The following is a 19,554-nucleotide window of genomic DNA, read 5'->3' on the forward strand; positions in this document are numbered from 1 at the left end:
TCCTTATACGTGATTCAAGAGCATTGTGTCACCCCATGAGCTTCTCCGTGCGATAATTGTTGAACATCCGGAAACCCACCGCGATTACGCAGACAATCCAGACGCCTGTATATGCCACAAAGCCTACCGGGAGCCAAGTTACCTTGGCTTTATGGATACTCAGCTCAGTACCCGTACTCAGCTCTATCGGATCAGACAAAGATCCAAAGTGAGTACAAAGACAACTTCGGAATAGGCCGACTAATTGAGCGATTGTACTGAAGACGAGCACGAAGGCATTCACGATTGTTGTGGTTGCATATACGTATTGCAGAACCTTCGCCGTCAGTGGCTTTTGTGTACGACCCTGCGTAGGCCGCGACGCGATCCAGGTTCGAAGTACCATAAGCCAAGCGAGGACGAACGATAGCGCACCGTACAGCATGAAAGTGAAGGACCTGCATCCAATCCCAATGGTAGGCGTGCTATATGAGATAGCGGCCGCACAGGAGCAGACAAAGGCTACCATAGCCCATGCGAGCGTTTGCCCGAGAAGGTACACGAGGTAGAAGTAGGCAGGACGGTGTGTGTAATTGAGGGACGATGACTGATTCACAGTTGCGTCTGCCCACCGCTTCCAATCGTAGGAAGTCCTTACTCTTTCTCGGAGAGGAACTGTTCGAGGATGCAAGTCCACCAATTTTCCAATGGCGTCATTCGCTACGCCAGGATTCACACTTGCAATGTAGGAGTTGCTGAGTACTGCAAGTATGATCAGCCAAGAATACCAGATCCCATATGCAAGGCCATGTGCAGAGTCATTTTCACCGAGCTGAAGATATGCATCGTGAAAGGTGGAACCGGTGGTAACAAGTAACAGCACAACGGGCACGCCCACGCCGTTGATAAAATCCGCCCTTGCCTTTAAAAGGGTTTTGATGCCCGTTTCAAGGCTGGCGATGAATGTAGGATTATCAAGGGGGGTTTGAGCGCTGTCAAGTAGCTCTTCTTTGCCAGCTGGGCTTTCAGAGTGTGATGCTCTCTCTCGTAAGACTGATCCTTCTTTTTGTGGGATTGATTTGGAGACCTCGACCAGATCTTGCTTCTCTTCCTCCAACTGAGGTCTGAATATAAGGGCCGGATCCCGGGTGAACATCTCGGTTTGATTAGCTATCATGGCGACGCCTAGTACAACTCGCGCGGACGTTGTGTCCGCCTTTGTTAAGTCTCGTACCATTAAAGCATCCATCCAAAGCTCTGCGAACGCCCCACAAATGGCGCTAGACGGATCACCGAGGAGGGCAATATACTCCTTTATCTGGTAGCATAGGCTATAAAAGGGCCATTTCTGGTCCTTACTTCTTCCGTCTTCTCCCACCGAGCATAGAATGAGGAGGGTCAGGGCTGGTATGACCCAAGTGGCCAAAGGCTGAAGCCATTGTTTAGCGGTACTGGCTTGGTAGCCAGGACAGTGTTCCTTGCACCATCCCAATGACGCGTTGACTGATGGGCTAGGCGAGTCAGCCTTCTCGAAGTCAAAGGCTGGATTGACTCCACAAGCGCCCCATGGCAATAAGGGATTAGCATCGTCGAATTGCTCCCGGACGGCTTTCATACAGCAGACGCCCCATTCCATTGAAGTGCCCGTGCTGACAGAGGCAAAAAGGAGGAAGAATGTGGCTATGAGGAGAATCTGATGTGTGATTGCAGCATACTGAATGCTGTATAGCAGCATTCTCGTAGAGCCTGCTCTTCGTGCGATCTTCAAATGTGTGGTATGGGCAGGGCAATTTCGATCCAATTTCGAAGATGGGGAATTAGCTTTGCTCAAAAGGCTTATACTAATGACCGGACCTCCTGTAGGTCCTTTCGTGGCCTACTCTGTTTGGGTCTCACCGAAGGCTTGGTTTGAGTCCAAGCAGAGCCTCACCGAGTAGCATGCTGGGTCTCGACTCCCCGATTCGCCAACGGTGATACACCCCATTATATGCAGTCATATCATACGACAACTGTGTGGCTGTTTGGTGGCAGCGAATCAGATCATCAAGGCGAGTCACAGTTGACCAGAACGGATCACTGCGCTGTCGATCTAAACCACTTCTGGGCGGCCTGGGGTCACCTTCGAGGGCGATTCCACTCCGATTTGGCAGCCTTTCAGCTGACACATGCAGCTGCATGAACTGCTAAGACTAGCCGATAGCTGTCATTTCGTTAGTCTCTAGCTACTGCTGCATCGGCGATCATCATGGGCGCTAACAGCATTGATGTACCTACCAAGCTGTTCTATGCCCTATATTATCGGCGGACCGTTTAGCTGTCACTCAAGGGCACCTATTTCCATGTCCTCTTCAGCATAGGATTCTGTCTCTGTCTCTCCGCTCGTCCAAGTCACTACAGCTTCTATTTCAGGATCATAATGCCTTCCAGAGGTTGCCAGCTACTCATCGCCTACCGCATCATCGTCATCGTCGTCGTTGCAGGCGCTCTCGGCGTTCCCGAGCGGGACTACACATCAACAGCTCAGATCCCACCTCCCACAACAATCAGAGCTAACCTCCTCCAACATCAACACCCCCATACTCTCCACCCACGAGACGACCCAACACCAACCATCGACTTCGCTTCCGTCCCCACCTGCGTCCTAACTGAATGCATCTACCCCGCCTCCCACTACACCCCGCTCCCCTGCCCCAGCATCCCCGCCCCCTGCCCCTCCGGCAAAGGAACCGGCTGCTCCACCTTCCCCAAATCCTGCTACTGCAACCTCGCCAAGCCGCTCGAATGCGCCTTCCACCCTTGCGCCTGGGAAGACGTGATACGGATGGAAAACTGGTTCAACGCGACCTGCCCCGACGTCGAGCACTCCATCAAATACAGCTTCCAATCCAATTCTAAAACGGTAGTGGTGCCAGCTTGTGCGAAGGGTTGTATTCGAGACCAAACGATCTCTTATGGCTGCACCTCCGAATCCAGGAATTGTTTCTGCTCGCACGGCTCGTTGTTCGGGTGCACGTCTACTTGCTCCACTAAGGAAAACTCGACGGTGGCGAGTTGGTTCGCTGCTACGTGTTTGACATCCGCGGACGAGGCGACGCAGTTGGTGAAGGGGGATAAGGAGGAGAATTCGCAGGCGAAAGCGGGGGGCCCGGAGCCGCCGGAACGAGCGAAGCCGTTTAGGTGGTATGAGAAGCTTGCTGTGAGTGTCTTTTGCATTACATTGGGTGTGGGGGTTGTGGTGGCTTTTGTGGGTGAGTGGAGGGATAAGTATGGGTTTTTTGATGGGTAGAATTTTGCTAGAAGGTGGCCGGGAGGGGCGAGGTGGGTTGGTGTCGAGGCGATGGAAGGGGAGCGGTGATGGAGGGGGTTGGAATGGGAAGGGGTGGAGAGAGGAAGTGAGGCTAGGCATGGAATTGCCCAATATGAGGGAAGACCTGCACGGTAAAGCTATTCGTCATCTTGGATCATTATGTTCATGGACTCATATACCATGACACTCACCGTCCCCCCACAGGCTACGAAGGCGCAACAAACGGCAAATAATAACAATCCTTCACCAGCCCTCCCGTAACCGTATATCTCAACCCCCTATTCTTCAACCTCTCAATTCCCTTTTCCGCATCCTTCGCTAGGAAAACCTTACTATTCTGCCCCTCCCCCTCAAAATCGCACGTAATGGTCAAGAAAGCATTCCCACTCGTATCAAGCGCAGCGTAAATATCACCCGGCTTATTATCATCAAGCGGAATCGGCACCAGCCCCACAAAGTCCGCATCTTTCGGGATCGCAATCTCGCTCGAGACGCGGAAACGCGAGACGCCGTATTTCTGCATGAGATCAGGGTAATAATGTAGGAAGCGGCCTTCTGCGTCACCGATGGCGTAGCCGGAGGTTGCTGCGAAGAGGGAGCCGCCGTTGCCGGACGTGAGGTAGATGTTGCCGTTTAGAGGGTCGATTTCGAGACCGTAGGTGGCGGAGGCGTCGTTGATGTAGACATAGGTCTCGTCTGGGATCTCGTTCGTGGTGTTGCCTGTGGTTGTGAGATCTTGGTCTGCTTCGTTGAGGGCGAGGTCGCTGAGCGAGTCGAAGGGTTCGTTGTCTGCGGGTAAGTCGTCGTCGTCGCCGTCTACGAAGTCGAATGGCTCATCACCGCGCTTGGTGATAGCTCGCTTGGTGTTGCCTCCTACATCTCCGGTTTCTGGAGGGGTCGGGTCAGGGTTGTCAGCGGGAGTCTCGGGGTCGTTCGGCGCTGGGGAAGCGGGATCTGCTGGTGGTTGATCCGTGCCACCAGTATTAGTAGGGGCTCCGACCCTATTGTTCGTTAGCGGAGCATCGCCAGATGAAGATATGGAACGTACGGGATGCAATCTCCCGTAAGTGGGACTGTTCGTTGGTCAATGTCAATTTTCTTGAGACCAAAGAAGTCGGCGTATAGATTATTCTTGACTGAAAGTCCTCTTTGTCAGCTCTTTCAGCCCGGTGAGGGGTTGGAAGGGAGGAAGGGAGAGGAGGTGCATACATGATATCTGATAGCTCACGCCATTTACACATGTAGTGTCTCCGCCAATCCCCTCGCCTGTAGTACTCCCCAAATACTTTGCTGTTGCTTCGATACTTGGCTTCTCATATACTGCGGCAGTCTTGCGGAATTTTATTGCAGGAATATCAATGCCCAGTCCGACACCAATAGGAAGACCTATACCCGCAGTTGCTGTAATAGTACCTTTCGCTTGGAAGACTTTCTCTACCTGTGGAGTGAATCCCGAGGTTGATGACTTTGAGTTGTCCACAAGATCGAGGTTCGCAGCGAAATTTGGTATGGTCACTTTCGCTCCTGCTAGCACTTGACCAGCCAGAGTGACTCCAATATCAATCTCGGCATCCAGCGTGACGACAGGACCAATTGAGTAGATTCCAGATACGGAAAGCGGCGGGACTGGGATTCCTTGCGAATACAGCGGATATCGATACTCCTGCTTGAATTCCGCCTCAGCATCAATGCCAATCTGCAACCCGGCGGCAATGTTGCCATTCAGACTGGCTTCGGCTTGAGTTAAACCAGCAAGGATACTGTATCTAAGCCGCCCTAATACCAGGACAGTCCCTTGGACGCCGCAGTCAACGCAGTATAATGTGACACTACCGCTGACCGCCCCGCCTTTGGAATCTTTCTCTTTCTTAAAGAGTTGCTTCGCTGGGCCCCACGGCGAATCAACGAGATTTGAAAGTGCAACATTGATAGGCAAGTTAGCTGATGCCGTAGGAGCAATAGTCAAAGCATCAGAAATGCCTTGTATTGCCTGTTTGCCTAGATCTACAGCTGCTGCTCCCAAGTTACTGACAAATTGTTTCCCTTTGTTCCACAGCTGAAGAAGATTGAAATGTCAGCTTTGATTGGCTTGAACCCGAGAAGCACTTACATTCTTGGCACCGTCAAGCCAACCGCGACGGCGTAACCTAACCATTCTGCGCGACTGTTCGACGTTAAACCCCTGATCAGCATTATCAGATTGACTATAATCGTCATCAGTGTTCGGTGCAAAGTTCTCGAGACTACTGCTGTAGTCGTTACTATCAAATTCCAGGAAGCCAATCTCTGCATCAATATCTGCATCGAAAGTAGGAGAGCCACAAGTTGCCGTGTAGAAACCGTCAATCATAAGAGAGGGTGGTGCACCACAGCTGCTGTTTGCAGAGCCAGAAGCGGTATCGTTGAGACCAGAGGTGCTATTGAATCCAGATGTATGATTGCCATTTACAGGATACGGCGGAGTTGGCGGATTTGTCTTTGGGGTGCCACCTTGACTAGGTGAGTAGATACCCCAGCTAACCTCGACTTCTGGCATTGCTTCCGCGATCGAGAGTTCCTGCACTACAGTGACACTGATCGACTTTGCCTCATAGTCAACTTCAACACCCTTAGCAAGCCAGAAAGTATGCTGATCACTAGATTTGCCACATCCGTCCTCGAAAGTAATGAATATGAAGGGCGAATCTGTCGGCCAGGTCGAAACAATGCGATCAACTGTATCCTGATCGCTACAGCTGACAACAATATTCTTATCATGGCAGCTGGACACTTGTATACGTTCGGAATGTGAGCAAACTACCGAGGGATGAGAGGTATTGGTCGAGACCTGAGCAAAGGTATGTTCTTCATTGTGACCTGGGTGCGAGGGGTCAGCATTGCTAGAAGTAGTATCCAATGCATATCATACTGCATGCACCACCAGGTGTATAGTAGAAAGTTTGCTGCTGGCTTGGCTCCAGGTTCTTCAAGTCCTGCACTGGCTGACTCCAATGCACCGCAGGGAACAAAACGCCGCGCGACTGCTGATTTTGAGCTTTTTGGTTACTAGATGGAGTTGATTGCGCCCCTTGATACGCTGTGGAAGTAGTGGCTGGCCCCGTTGTTGCTGTTACAAGTTGGGTACCATTCTGAGCCAGTGTGCTGTTGTAATATGGGAACACTGAGGCAGACGCACTGCTACCAAAAGCGGTCCCCACACCCGAGGAAGCCCCATTTTCCCGTCGGAGCCTTTGAAAGTGAGGTATGGCATGGACGGTATATGAGTGCAAGAAAACAGTTGCGACAACAATGATCTTGGCTGCGCCAGCATACATCTCAAACATAAGCGTTGGATCTCATGGCTTCAGATCTGCGTTGCAGCGCGGGTATTATAGATCCTGTCTTGTCAGTGTTGTGCTAATTTCATTTTCCATTCCTGCTTCTCGCGCCCTAATTTTGAATGAATATAGCACTAGCCAGTCCTGGTGTAGTTAATCCCGTCCTGAGGTCGGGTGGTCCCGATGCGGCCAAAACGCAATCTCGCTATGGGACTCTCAGCTCTGGGCAAAGGACGCCACACCTCCAAACAGCTGTAGACCAAGGTCCAGAACACGGCATCAAAGTAGGTAGAATTTGGCGGTAGCCCTGACCAGTCGGATTGAGAAGTGACCCATCACTTCCCTTGGTGACTGATGCAAGGACGCGAAAGTATAAGCTCGGCAGTGGTCAGCCACGTCAGATCCTCCGGCGATTATACAAAGCATTAACACAATCTCTTTCCCCCTTAATATATTGCTGTATGGTTCACACAATGGACCCATCGTCTCACTTGCAATCATGCGTGCCGTGTCGACCATCCTCTTCGATTGTGAGATTGTTTTGCTGTTCCTCCGCTTTTCCGTCGAGCCCATTTGTAGAGCTTCATTCACGAGGGAGCCACGACTTTGAGTAGTTATCATCTGTCACAGTCTGCTATACTCATCGTCATTGCATGCGCTCATCAAACACAATCCTACTCAACTTTGCAGAAGAAATTGCGTATCGAGCCAATCCAATTAAGAATGATCAACAGAGCGTCGGCAATCTTCCATAGGAGATCATAAACTCCATTGTCTCGATGTCACAACCTAAAGCCTTTAATGATTTTCGTGGAACTCCACACAGCGAGAGTGACGAGGACGAAGCAGATCGAGGTGAGAGCGAAGATCCAAAATGTCGGACCAGACTCATTCATTTGTTTGACATTCATGCCGAAGAGCGTTGCTGAATAAGTGAGTGGTATATATACAAAGGCAAGCTGCGTCAGTCGCTTGACAGACTGAGCTTCTTCGATTGACTTTTGTGACTCCCGGATCGCAAGAATTCCATTCTCAATTTGTATTCGCTCTTGAACGATACTGGATATATGGTAACCGTCGTCTAGCGTGCGTTTGCAGCAATTGATTATGTCTGACATATCTGCGGTCTGTTCTCGATCGCTGTGACCATTTTCGAAATCTCTGATGAATAAGCGTAGATTCTCTAAAATATGGACCGCTTCTGCGTGGTGTTGTAGCATTGCGCTTGTCTGGCTTTCTTCACCGCTCGATCTATCCTGATGAAGAAATCTCAATACCTCTATTCGGTCTGATATCAGTTCGAGAGAGATCGAGATCACTGGTCGGAGACATTCTAGTGCTTGGTGCTCCAGGGTATGGAGGTCTTTGCGTGGTAAGGACTGCAGCGTCTGAGCACAAATCTTGGCGAAATTGGATGGAGTTAAAGCATTATATAATGCGCTGGAGAACTTTGAATTCTGATGGGCTGTCCTGAAGATTGAGGGACGTCCATAGGTCTCAATACCATGACTGGGACGGGATCTAAGCTCATTGGAGACGAATATGAGGACTGCATACACATTAGCAAACAAGCAGATGCTATGACACATTCAAGAATACCAATAGGTATACTGTGATTGATCCCTCCTCTGTTGTTGAATACCAGACTCAGAAAGTAGGGTTCCATGATAAGGTAATCCTCAGACTTCATTGGGATGCCAGGCGGGAGTCGACTTTTCCTGTAAATTGCGGGATGCTCAGTATCTTCTTCGGAGCTGGCCCTCGGTCCAATTAAGCCTCGTAAGAATGAAGGTTCCAGATCGAATGTCATCCCAAGCGCTTCCACTAACTGGAACGGCATTCTTTCAAAAGATACGACATGGAGGACTCGAAGCTTAACATTTTCATCATGGGTCTTCAATTCTCTCTTAAGCGTAACCTCTGGAGTACCATCTCCCGGATCATACGTTCTCGTCTTGAAAGATTGACCTACAAGGTCAGAAATAACTAACCGCGTCCCGTTATGGTCCAATACATCCCAATTGTTACGATGATCTTCCAAATAAAAGTACAAATCCCGATATTCAGGAAATACGCCAATATGGGCGCGAAGAAAGTCTTTGTACGTTTCAAATTGGGCTTGGTTAGTATTCATGTCCGAATTACCGTCGGTTGGATCTGCTGGCCTCTGTTGACAATCTAACATGGTGTGTCCAGGGTCGTTTTTGATCCTCTTTTCGGTAAATGGTCGGTCTCGCCGTTTTTGTGCGCATCCGCTTTTGACTAGTATGGGTATGTAGCGGAGGACAAGAAGAGAGCTTTGCTGTCCTGAAGCCAAGTAGTGGCGATGATCTAACGGAGTTTTAGAAGCTTTGACGACGGGTAGTGAGCGACAATGGTGCAAAGCTTACAAGGAAACGCTGAAGTTCAAGTAACGGCATTTAGGCAACAGGGTCCTTCTGCATCAGGCTGAGAGGACCCTGCATATAGCTGAGACGAGACTAATGTGAGCCGAGAAGTATCAACCACTATACTTCGAGTCCATTACTCGCAACCTTCCTCCCTTTATGTCTGCACCAGTGTTCAAATACTTCCTTATCGATCAGCCTCACTGTGGGAGCTTCATTCCAGTCTCCCGTCGAGGCTTCCAGACTTCTCTTCTTATCTTCCTCTGAGATAGCTGTTGACACAACATCGTACCAATCCTTGGTAGCCATCACGCTACGCGCTAGGATCATTTTGAACTCCATAAACAACGCCGCTCTCGGGCTGCTCTGCGAAGCCTGCTGTTCTAGCTCTACAATCTCTGAAGCAACCGTTTGTGCCGCTGCCTCTGTTGCAAAGGAAATGGGTTGCGAGGGAGAAAGCGTAACGAGTAGTCGATGCATGATAAGCGTAGAGCCGAGACAAATGCCTAGAAGCTCAAATGATTTGTCGCATTCGTATGTGGAAGTATTTGGAACGGCGAGGAAGGATACTTGGTCGGTATCGGAGCTGCGACCCAGAGTGCGCATGAATTCATCGTAGCTGTGGCGCCACGACTGTAATTTCTGTAATATGGAGAGGGAGCATTGGATGTAAGCCGAGACAATATGGCTAGGGATAAGCTCATCCCGCTGAGATCGGCAGACAAGTTCCTGAACCTCGTGCATCAGGCGTGGGATAGGACACAGGATGATCCAGAGCGAGATACTAAGCTCGCTACAGTCAGACAGGGCGGTGCCTTTGATCATGCAGTTTTGGATGGCTCGTTGCCAGGGCTCTTCGTCCACGAAAGTAAAAATGTTTTGCATCATTGCCTCTGTGAACTGGGATAGTCTCAGAACAATCATTTTCACACGATGGGTACAAGAAGAGAGAGCAAAACGAGCTTACCATTGGCCCTACCATGGCCAGCAGCAACGCCTTCTCAAATGGTGTCGTGTAAGCTGTCGGCCCTCGCAACTTCAGAAGTGCATTAGCACCACTCATGTGATAATCCCAGGCTTCCGGTTGAGACTCTGAGAGCAACTGCGATATTCTGGTCAGCGAGTTGTCCTCATAGTGGAAGCATTGGTTGTCTGTGCAGGCATTGCATCCTTACCTCCCATAGCGACAGGAGCCGTACCGCACAGAGCACATCGGGATCTGTGACTAGCGTCAGATCATCTAGAGCACTCTGTACGCTACAGACTGCCCGCCCGAACAGAGCAAGTGCGTACTTCGATGGCGGCTGGCCAGAACCCTGTAGGAACTCGCGAACTCTAATTACAAGACACTTTGTTACTGCTTCAAGGCATGGGGTGTTGCCCCATCTGCTTGGCAGATATGAGATGAACGACCACTGGCGGCAGCGAAGGACATGGACCAGCTGAGACGGCTGGCGGGCGAGTTGCTGTGCTGTGATGCGACTGACGTAGTAAGTTGTTAGAGCGGACAAGTCTAGAATATCAAAATTGAGCTCGCGTCTAAGGGCTTCGTAACCTGTCGGAGACATATTTGGTGCAATCTTGAACAGAGATAGAACACCCTTTTCAGCTATGGTGTCCGTGCAGTCGACTGGGCTTGGCTGTTCGCTAACGGCTTCAATGTTCGCTACATTTTGCCCGGTAGAGCTGACATGCTGGCCCGAAGACTTGTCAACAAATCTGCTGTGATGACGTGGTTCATCTTGCTTTTCCAGGCTGTGCGTGTCGTGGCTGTTGACAGGGTACTGTAGTAGATTGACCTTGCCCCAATTGCCGTTCTGCCGTCTAGTAACGGCGGCTTTGGCCATTGCCCGCTGGCGGACAATACGACGCACGTCATCGCTCTGTGGGGCTAGAGGCTCCGTGGAGTTGATGAAGCAGAAAGACGTTTGTGCCCTTTGAGACGGCATTACGGCGTGTTGGTGGGATATGTACCAGATGGACGAAAATCTACGCCTCTCCAGAATGTCTAGGCATCAGCAGAAGGACCGATAGGGTATCAAGAAGGAAAGTCCAACAGCCTAATGCGTTGTTTAAAGAGTGAAGACACCGGTTCGGCTACCTCTGTGAAAAAATGCTTCATACTTGAAGGCCGAAATGACATATTCAGTCAGTCATGCTGACGCGAAGAACGAATGAGTCATTCCACATCACCAATCTTTTCCAAGGCAGCATCTTTCGAGCGACCTCTTACAGTCTACTGCCGTCGATAACAGGGTCAGTTCATCCACAGTCACTCATATTTGCAGTGCAAGGGCGGAAGAGGGTAAGATGACGTAGCGCGAAGGACAAGGGTACTGACTTCCCGAAGCGGTTAGAGCAGCAATCCCAGCCAATCACGATAGCCATCGCTTAGCTCAGGGGCGAGATAGGGGCCACAACATCCAGCATCTCGACCAACCTTTACAATCAGGCTTTATGCGACTCCTCTCACTGCTCAGTCTAAGCCGTTCTAGGAATACAGAAGTCTAGTCACAGTTTCGTTCCCTTTACGGAATACAGTACCCTTGCCAGCCTCGAGCTGAGATGATTCTACAAGAATCTTGCCCCTTAACCATTTACGGAGAATGGTATCCTAGCATCTTGACAATGATACCTAGCTCTTCATAATGAATGTTCTTGTCCTGCGAGGTCCAAAACACATAAAATGGCCTCCGGTTACCACTTTTACTCTTTGATTCCTTCATTACAGCGCTCTGCTATTGTCTTCCAAGTTCATTTTGAAAAACGCTACCCCATTGATTCAAATCGTGAAAAAACCAGTACCATGGAACCTATCACCACTGTCAGAGACTTAGTCCAACGAAACAAGTACCACTTCTTCTCCTCTCCTTCCTTTTTTACATCACTAACATTTCAAGAAACTATGCCCCCACGCACGTGGCCCTTCCCACGATGGCAGAGGCACCAGGCATAGGCAAACCACCTCCAAAGATCTTGATCAGTATGTATACTCCACCTTCCCATATCCAAGCCAATGCTGAGACAGCCCAGTCACATGCGCAGACCCCCGCTGCGTACCTGAGAAGTTCCTGCAGCTTGAACCCATCGGTAGGCAACTATTCCTCTCCTCTTACTCCATCCTTGTCCCCCGACTACTATCCAATGCGTCCACAATCAAACGTACCTCAAGACTCGGGGCAGAATATTGACTGACACCAAAAATAGAATACGTCACCTTCCGCAATCCATGTGGGCACGTAAAGCCAGTCATCTCTGCTCTGCTGGCTCTTGACCACTTAATTCAAGGGTTTGAGGAGGTGATGATCATTCACCATACTGGTATGCCTTCTCTCGCCCCTCTCTTTCACCTCTCCACTTCAAAAATAACAGATCCCCTATGCAAACATGCATCATCTGAATCGTCAAACAGATTGCGGCGCATCTATGTACACCGACGCCTCCGTCAAAGACGGTCTCAAAGCCCGTCTACCACCCAATCTCCATGGCGAAGTCGACAGTATGGACTTCCATGGCATCACTGAGTAAGTCACGCCTCTACCAGCCCCTACTGCCTTCATCAGGCGAGCAATTTGAGCAATGAGCTAAGACGAAAGTTAGTATCGCGCAAAGCGTCCGCGACGACATGGACGTCCTGAAAGCCGATCCGTTCGTGCCGCCGAAGCTGAAGGAGAATGCGTACGGATTCGTATTCGATATTAAGACGGGCTTGATGACGCCTGTTCAGGGGTGAAGAGGGCAATGTGGTCAAAGTGGGAAGAGGGTGGCAAGGAAAGGGATGAGAATGAGAAGTCAGGCGTATCGTGCTAGGTGCTGATGAGAAGTAGTTTGTGGAGTATGATAATGTTGCGTTGCCACAGACGAGTTTCTTACATCAATGCTTTGGCACCAGTTTCTATTGCGCGCACAGATGATATTAACGTTCCCCATAGGCCGCATGCTCATCAGTAGTTTGTCAAACAAAACTTTCGTGATAACCGGATCCCCTCTCTCCCCGCCGATCGCCCACGAGCTTCCTTCCTTAGCAACTCCGACGGACATGAAGCACAGCCGAGATCAACACACCCTACCACATCGCAAGCACACGTATCTGCATGACTAGCATCGGTCCTCATCCCCCCACTCCTTCCAGAGGTGAACGTCCTCGAACGAAATCTAACAGCAGAACCCAAGGACAAGCTCACACCATAATCCCACACCCAACAATAACATGCACATCAATTTGTTATCTATCTACTCAACAAGTTACTAATTCATCTCATACCGCCCCTACAGCCCCGCAACAATCCCTTCAGTAAACGCCCACACATCACCCGACCCATGCCTCGCAAACGCCGCGCCCGTATAAAAGGTACTTTTCGCCCCTCCCGCCCCTTGCAACGCATTCAATTGCGCATAGAACCCACCTTTGATCGCATCGCTGGACACGCGCAACTCGTATGGCGTGTGGCTGTTGAAAGCGACGAATTTGGGGGTGGAAGGTGTAGTGCCGGGGATGCCGCTGGCGGTTTTGATGCGGTTGATGGTAGCGACGATGGCGGATTTGACGGCGGCGTCTGAGTTGAGGGGGCGCTGGCGCCGAATTTGATGTCTTTGAGGTTGGGGATTAGGGTTGGGTTGACGCTGTAGGCGGCGGGGACTGTGGGGTGAGAGATTAGTGATGGTTCTGTGAATGGATGTTTGTGAAGAGGGGCGCATGTACCTGGCGGTAAGTTGTAGGGCGTGTCAGCGCCGACGTTGGTGATGGAGTCGATGTCGGGGATTCCGGTGTCGGAGACTAGGGACGTGTAGTATGCGCCTGTCACCCATTGCTGGAAGAGGGAGCGCTCTTGGGTGCTTAGATCGAAGCCGGCGAGGTTTGAGACGAGTGGTGGAGCTGATATTATGAGTTTTGAGGCGATGACTAGCTTTAGGCCTTGTGGTGTCTGGATAACGAGCTTGACACCGTTGTTGGTGCGAAGAGTGGCGATGACGGTGCTGCTGAGGAAGACATCGCCTTCATGTCATCAGTAATCGCGGGTAGAGAATCAAGGCATGCGTTCAGGCAGCAACTTAGACGAAGACTTACCACCCAACTCCTTACTGGCCTTCTCATACAATTCGCCATTGTTCCCTCTTGCTGTGGTCAAGAATCCGGCCTGGAATCCAGCCAACGTACTTGTCCCGAAATATCTCAGCACATACAAAGACGGAATCTCCAATAGATTACCGAACCCTTGGGCGTACTCATTGATCGTGAACACCGCAGAGTCGATCTTGTACTTCTTAATGAAGTCGCCGAACGGGATCAGGAGATCGTCAGGCACAGGGTTCGGTAAGTCATACCCCGGCTCATTGAGGAACGCATATTTGGCCAACTGCGCCCCATACGCGCCGAAACCTGCAGTAGGATCTGCAGGTGTATAGCCCGCGACTTGTTTTCCTGTACGGAAATCTACACGATACGGTGTCAACTGTGAGCTGAAGTTTGCGACGGTCAATGGTATGTCGAAACGGGCGAAAAATTTCTTCACAATGTCTATGTCTTCGTATAGAACGACTCCATAATCGATTTTTTTGCCAGAAGCAGGGTCAGTATATGTATTAGTGTGGCCGCCGAGGTAATCCTGTTTTTCAATCACAGCGACGCTTTTCTTGCGGTCGCGGAGAGCGATGGCAGCGTATGTGCCGGATGCACCACCTCCGAGAACTACGACATCGCGTTTTATGATAAAGGAAGGGGAGTAGGAGGCGGTGTCGAAAGAGACCGCTGGGGCGGCATGTGTTAGTGGAGGGAGGGTAGCAAGACAGGTGGCAAGGAAGAGGAGTGTCTGGCGGATAGAAGGCTTCATACTCGCAGTGGATCAGATACAGATGGGAGAAGCTGCAAGTTGAAGGCATGGCTGCAGCATGTCGTCCCTTTATAAGCTCTGCTCGTTGGAAACTTGGGATCGGTCATTTCACCTGTCTAGGGAAGAAGTCCACATGCTCCACCCTTGTCACCTGCTGCTTCCCCTCTCAGCAATCGAAATATGAAAGATCGATTGGATTGCAAAATCAAAATCTCCCTGTCCTATCAGTGGCGCTCCCGATCCGCACAGGAACCAAACCTGCCAGGTGGGCCGAGGATATCCGGATTTTCATTTGCCCATCATCGAATTGTTTTGTAGATGGAGAATCATGGTGTCGTGCAAGGTTTGAAATGTTTGACTTCCCCACAAGTCCGTCGCTAGTGGAAGCGCTTTTGTAGGTCTCCTTCCCTGTTTGATTATCTTGACCCTCCGCAGCTAAACGAAGTCAGAAATCCATCACTTGTGTACGATTGTTGTCGTGTATACTCGCAAATTAGAGCACTAGGCGTTCATGATCTTTTCTTAGCCTTGACTTAGTTATAGCGAGCACTTCAATGAGAGTCCAGACCGCTACCCATCTCGTATTGTTTGAACAAGTTTAAGGAGCCTCGGAGGGTTCACAACTGGCATATTATACTTTGCTAGAACCGGACCAAAGTCACTGGCTAAAGTCTATCTAGTTCTGCCGTCAGGGTCGGAGAACTGATGATCGAATTGGTCTTTTGTGTCTCGGTCCTTGTTTCTGGCCTAATGACTTCATCGATTGGAGTCCTCTTACCCAGCTTACACAGAAGGCGCGATATACCACCTTCGGCGACCCTAAAAGCTGCAGTCCGCGACCCGCATCCTGATATTTCATAAAATCGTATTTGTAGACCATGTCGAATATTCGATCTGCTTCATATGTCCTGTATATCATGTAGCCGGCACCAGCCGGTGTGTGGTGAGTCGGCTCAGAGATGAAAAACATCTTGCTCCAACAGTTCTCGATATGTGCAGAGAGCTATTGAAAAGAGGAGTGGTAAGAACATATGATGAACATAATCTGGACGTGAGGTCGTCACCAGTCGTCACTATAAATAAGGTAAGGCACCCCTAGTGTGACGGTCGGTACCGTACTTCAACCCAGAGCCTAGCTTGGCGTAGAGTATAACCCTACGACAACATGGGCCGAGGGTCGGTTTTTTTGAAGGTTGCCGCGCCAAATTAGAGGCGCAAACTTAGGGTCAAGCTGGCCTTATACAGCTAGCCTACAGGCAGCTCTCCCAGGCAGCCGTCCCTAAAACGCCCCCTAAAATTGGATTTGGCGCGGCAACCTTCAAAAAAACCGACCCTCGGGCTACTCAACTTCTCCGCGATAAGACTCTTAAACGAATTTCGAAAAACTATAGCGGCTTGTCACGGAACACGGACGGTGGGTTTTCAAGGTGCTTTCCCAGCTTTTGACAGTGGCCTACGATGTTCTCATCCGAATATCACCTGCTTAGATCGTACTGTCGATTATCGTGTACAAGAATGGCCAGACAATGGATATGATGTACGAAGTGAAGAGACAATGCCCAAACTGGTATGGAAAGAAACCCTCGAACGGCATTTTGTTTTGAGTCTTCTAGAAGCTCTGTGAAAGGAAAGCCTACCTTCATATCGTGGATATCTTACGCGACGATCTGTTCCACAGCATCATGAAACTCATCTTCCTCTCCTTCATCATCGTCACTTTTTGTCATTTCCTCTGTCCCCACACTCTTCAAGAACTTACCGAAAGCGTGAGCGAAATCTTCTTCTACGTTCAAGCCATCTCGTAGCCGTTTATCCACGATTTGTGGAATCGCCAAACCTTCATTATCTACACAGTCCACGTCTCTCAAGGTCAATCGAAAGGCAGTCAAGACACGTAGAGTTTCGACTTTGGCATGGTAGGCTGCCACGTGAGCGATGCTGGGGTATGAAAGGCTTGCTCCTGTGAAGTTTGCACCTTTGCCAAACAAATACTTCAATGCAGGAACATTGTTATACTCGACCGCGTAGAAGGCCGGAGATCTCTCGTCGTGGCCTTTCAAGTTGGTGTCCGCACCCTTCTCTACCAGATACTCCATCGCATCGTTGTGACCCTCAAGTATGACTGTCGTGAGTGGCGTCATGCCTGGGATGGTTGCCCAGTTTGGATCGGAATTTCCTTCCATCAATGGCCGATAGTATGCCAAATCAGATCGGTGTCCTGCAGCATAGTGCAATGGCGTCTGACCTTCAACATCGCATTGCGTAACATCAGCTCCTTTCTCAAGAAGTGGTTGAAGGCAGTCAGGGTTCCGTGCCTCCGCTGCGTACATGAGAGGACTGTGTCCGCGTGGTGTGCATAGGTTTGGATTTGCGCCAAATTCAAGCAGAGACTTGACGGTCTCTAACATACCTCGCTGGGCAGCCCAAGAAAGAGCAGTCCTGCCATGAGAATCGGTATTGTTAACGCAACCTGGGTTGTTCGAGATGTAATCGACTAGAGACGAGGTTTTGATTCCTAGGACGATTTGATGGAGGATTGAGAAACCCATTTCCTCAAGACAATCTCGGTCGCTGAAGATCTGCTCCATTTCTTGTTGTGTTTCATGTTCGAACGATTTGCCAAGTATCTTGATCCATGCTAATTCAAGTGGGGATCTAAACATTGTGAGGAGCGTTAAACTATGATCAGTAGAGACCTGGCATACAATAGATTCCAACCATCCTCAATCAACGGATCAGCGCCTATCGCAAGCAAAGATTTACATATTGCTGTGTGGCCGTAATTTATTGCATACTTTAAGCTGTCAAAGCTCTTGTAGACCAGACAAGAGGCCTTTTCAAGGAGACACATGTACTTACATGTAGTGGTGTCCAACCCCTTCAGAAAAATGTCAGATCTCAAATATGTTTGTCCAGCATCCGGCGTTACTTACCCCTTGAAAGTAGCGCTTGCATGCGATTGACGACTGCCAATCATTTTTCGGACCGTTCGAACGTCATTGCCTTCAACAGCTCTGTATATGGAGAAGTCTGAACTGATTGGTCGGACTTTAAAGCAAGCCGCAGGATCACCCTGGGAAGTTGTAATTAGGACAAGGGAGAGCATCTTCCTCAGAAACAATGTCGGCAGGTAGTAAGTTAATGTCGCAGAAAAGGGTGACTTCTGGGTGCAGCGTGTATCTGAACAGCCAGTAGACAGTAGTGGAAGATTAGAAAAGCCTATGAAGATTTCACCGAGTACTTTCTGCGCGAAAGACGGCGATCTGTATTTCTTTCTCTGGTGGCAAGTGCAAACACACTCAGAAACGCAGCCTCTCTTTTGGAATCGAGAGAACTCGAGCTTCAGTTTCGAAACGGATTCTGTCGATACTGTAGTTGATGTAGTTGCAGGCGGGAAATCGCAAGGCAACTCGGCGTCCAAATTTTCACTCCCTTTGTTTGCGGCATATGGAATTGAGATCACTGGAGCTGACTTTGTCACTGTCGTGGTGGTAAGTCTCGACCTTTGCTCCAAAGTGACGACTGAAGAGTTCAGGTTTTCCGCAAGTGCAGCGAGCTGACGCTGTATCTCCGGTATTCTGCCATATTCGGCCAGTCGTTGCACGAGCCCTTGGAGGGTTGCATTGAACTCATCACTTCGCTCTGTTTGGCGCTGTACAGTCTCCGCATTTTCCAGCAGAATTCTCTTTAGTAGTACAACACTACGATAGGCATGAGTGCTTGTGCGGTTAGCCGACGCTGCTCAGTGCCTTGTGAAGCGTCACATAGCCTTGCCTTACCTGCTATTCGCAGAAAAATGTACAGCCACACTTGTCTTCAGCTCTTGAAGTTCCTGGCGGAGTGATCTCATCTTCAAACGATGCAAAACCCATTGCCTGTGATGAATGGTAGTCCTACCAAGACCTCGAGACTTCGTCACGTGCCGGAGAATGACTTGGATTTGTAGTAGAATTCGCTCTATCCTCTTGATTGAATACTCTACGTTGGAGATGATTTCAGGATTGCCAAAAGGACCAGTAGCACCTGGAATAGCAAGCCGTCGGTCAAGAGACTGATTCTCACCAGTGTTGTCTTTGATGTTTGACAGAATGAGCCGTGTATCGATGACGTCGTTCTGGAGGAATGCGATCTCATGAGGGGCATTCTGCAGTTGAAGTATGAAGGATAGTACTGTGTCAGCAACAGTAATAGCTGCTCCGGTCACTGTCACGGCGGAAGCGATGATAGAGATGGGCTCCGCCATGGCTCATGATGAGGAAGAAGGGAAAGAAAGTGATCATAATGAGGATAACAGGTCAAACTGGGCATCTTCATTTCAGCCCAAACGGACACTATCACGGCCTTGCTCCGTAGTTCAGCCTTCTGAGCAACGCCAGCGCTAGGAGGACATACCGACGGACAGATCAAGTACAGGGACCGATAGCCTCAGACATATAGAAACGCTCAGAGAACTACTCGTTGTATGAAAATCTTGCAGAAAGTACGATTCTCTACAAACAGCAGAATCGATATCATTGCTAAGTCGGCCCTAGAAGAGTTAACCTGCCTACCCGCCATACGGGGCCCTTATAGGGCACTTTTCGATTTTGGCGTCGCAATAATTAAACATATGATTGTAAGTCTGAGGATCTTGCTACGCTATCAATATTCGAGGATTCCCTTTGTGCCTTATAGTAGTGGGAATGATGCTAAAGGACACTTGATTGATAAGTCTATTTGAATGATCGAATAGG

The 19,554-nt window shown here is 49.7% G+C and overlaps 6 protein-coding genes across 6 annotated transcripts; 1 reads left to right on the forward strand and 5 right to left on the reverse strand.

Moving 5' to 3' along the window:
• Window positions 1-28: 28 nt before the first annotated feature.
• On the reverse strand, window positions 29-1,615 carry KY384_005755 (uncharacterized protein; the record flags this gene model as incomplete). Its single annotated transcript, XM_044814253.1, has 1 exon — window positions 29-1,615. The coding sequence occupies one exon, from the start codon at window positions 1,613-1,615 to the stop codon at window positions 29-31; it is 1,587 nt and encodes a 528-aa protein (XP_044668403.1).
• Window positions 1,616-2,928: 1,313 nt separating this feature from the next.
• KY384_005756 (uncharacterized protein) lies at window positions 2,929-7,176 on the reverse strand (the record flags this gene model as incomplete). The annotated part of the gene is made up of 7 exons (XM_044814254.1): window positions 2,929-3,173; window positions 3,620-4,287; window positions 4,335-4,422; window positions 4,496-5,342; window positions 5,397-6,142; window positions 6,195-6,620; window positions 7,095-7,176. The coding sequence occupies 7 exons, from the start codon at window positions 7,174-7,176 to the stop codon at window positions 2,929-2,931; spliced, it is 3,102 nt and encodes a 1,033-aa protein (XP_044668404.1).
• A 101-nt stretch (window positions 7,177-7,277) lies between these two features.
• KY384_005757 (uncharacterized protein) lies at window positions 7,278-10,939 on the reverse strand (the record flags this gene model as incomplete). Its single annotated transcript, XM_044814255.1, has 5 exons — window positions 7,278-7,378; window positions 8,215-8,952; window positions 9,131-9,890; window positions 9,958-10,092; window positions 10,166-10,939. The coding sequence occupies 5 exons, from the start codon at window positions 10,937-10,939 to the stop codon at window positions 7,278-7,280; spliced, it is 2,508 nt and encodes an 835-aa protein (XP_044668405.1).
• A 1,438-nt stretch (window positions 10,940-12,377) lies between these two features.
• Window positions 12,378-12,723, forward strand: KY384_005758 (uncharacterized protein; the record flags this gene model as incomplete). Its single annotated transcript, XM_044814256.1, has 2 exons — window positions 12,378-12,514; window positions 12,603-12,723. 2 exons carry the CDS (start codon window positions 12,378-12,380, stop codon window positions 12,721-12,723), a joined length of 258 nt encoding a protein of 85 aa, XP_044668406.1.
• Window positions 12,724-13,259: 536 nt separating this feature from the next.
• On the reverse strand, window positions 13,260-14,821 carry KY384_005759 (uncharacterized protein; the record flags this gene model as incomplete). Its single annotated transcript, XM_044814257.1, has 3 exons — window positions 13,260-13,546; window positions 13,693-13,986; window positions 14,059-14,821. The coding sequence occupies 3 exons, from the start codon at window positions 14,819-14,821 to the stop codon at window positions 13,260-13,262; spliced, it is 1,344 nt and encodes a 447-aa protein (XP_044668407.1).
• Window positions 14,822-16,476: 1,655 nt separating this feature from the next.
• KY384_005760 (uncharacterized protein) lies at window positions 16,477-19,064 on the reverse strand (the record flags this gene model as incomplete). Its single annotated transcript, XM_044814258.1, has 3 exons — window positions 16,477-17,500; window positions 17,755-18,522; window positions 18,601-19,064. The coding sequence occupies 3 exons, from the start codon at window positions 19,062-19,064 to the stop codon at window positions 16,477-16,479; spliced, it is 2,256 nt and encodes a 751-aa protein (XP_044668408.1).
• Window positions 19,065-19,554: the final 490 nt, after the last annotated feature.

Source organism: Bacidia gigantensis (genome assembly GCF_019456465.1).
Source record: "Bacidia gigantensis strain McMullin 20006 chromosome Unknown contig_246, whole genome shotgun sequence".
Classification (NCBI taxonomy): domain Eukaryota; kingdom Fungi; phylum Ascomycota; class Lecanoromycetes; order Lecanorales; family Ramalinaceae; genus Bacidia; species Bacidia gigantensis.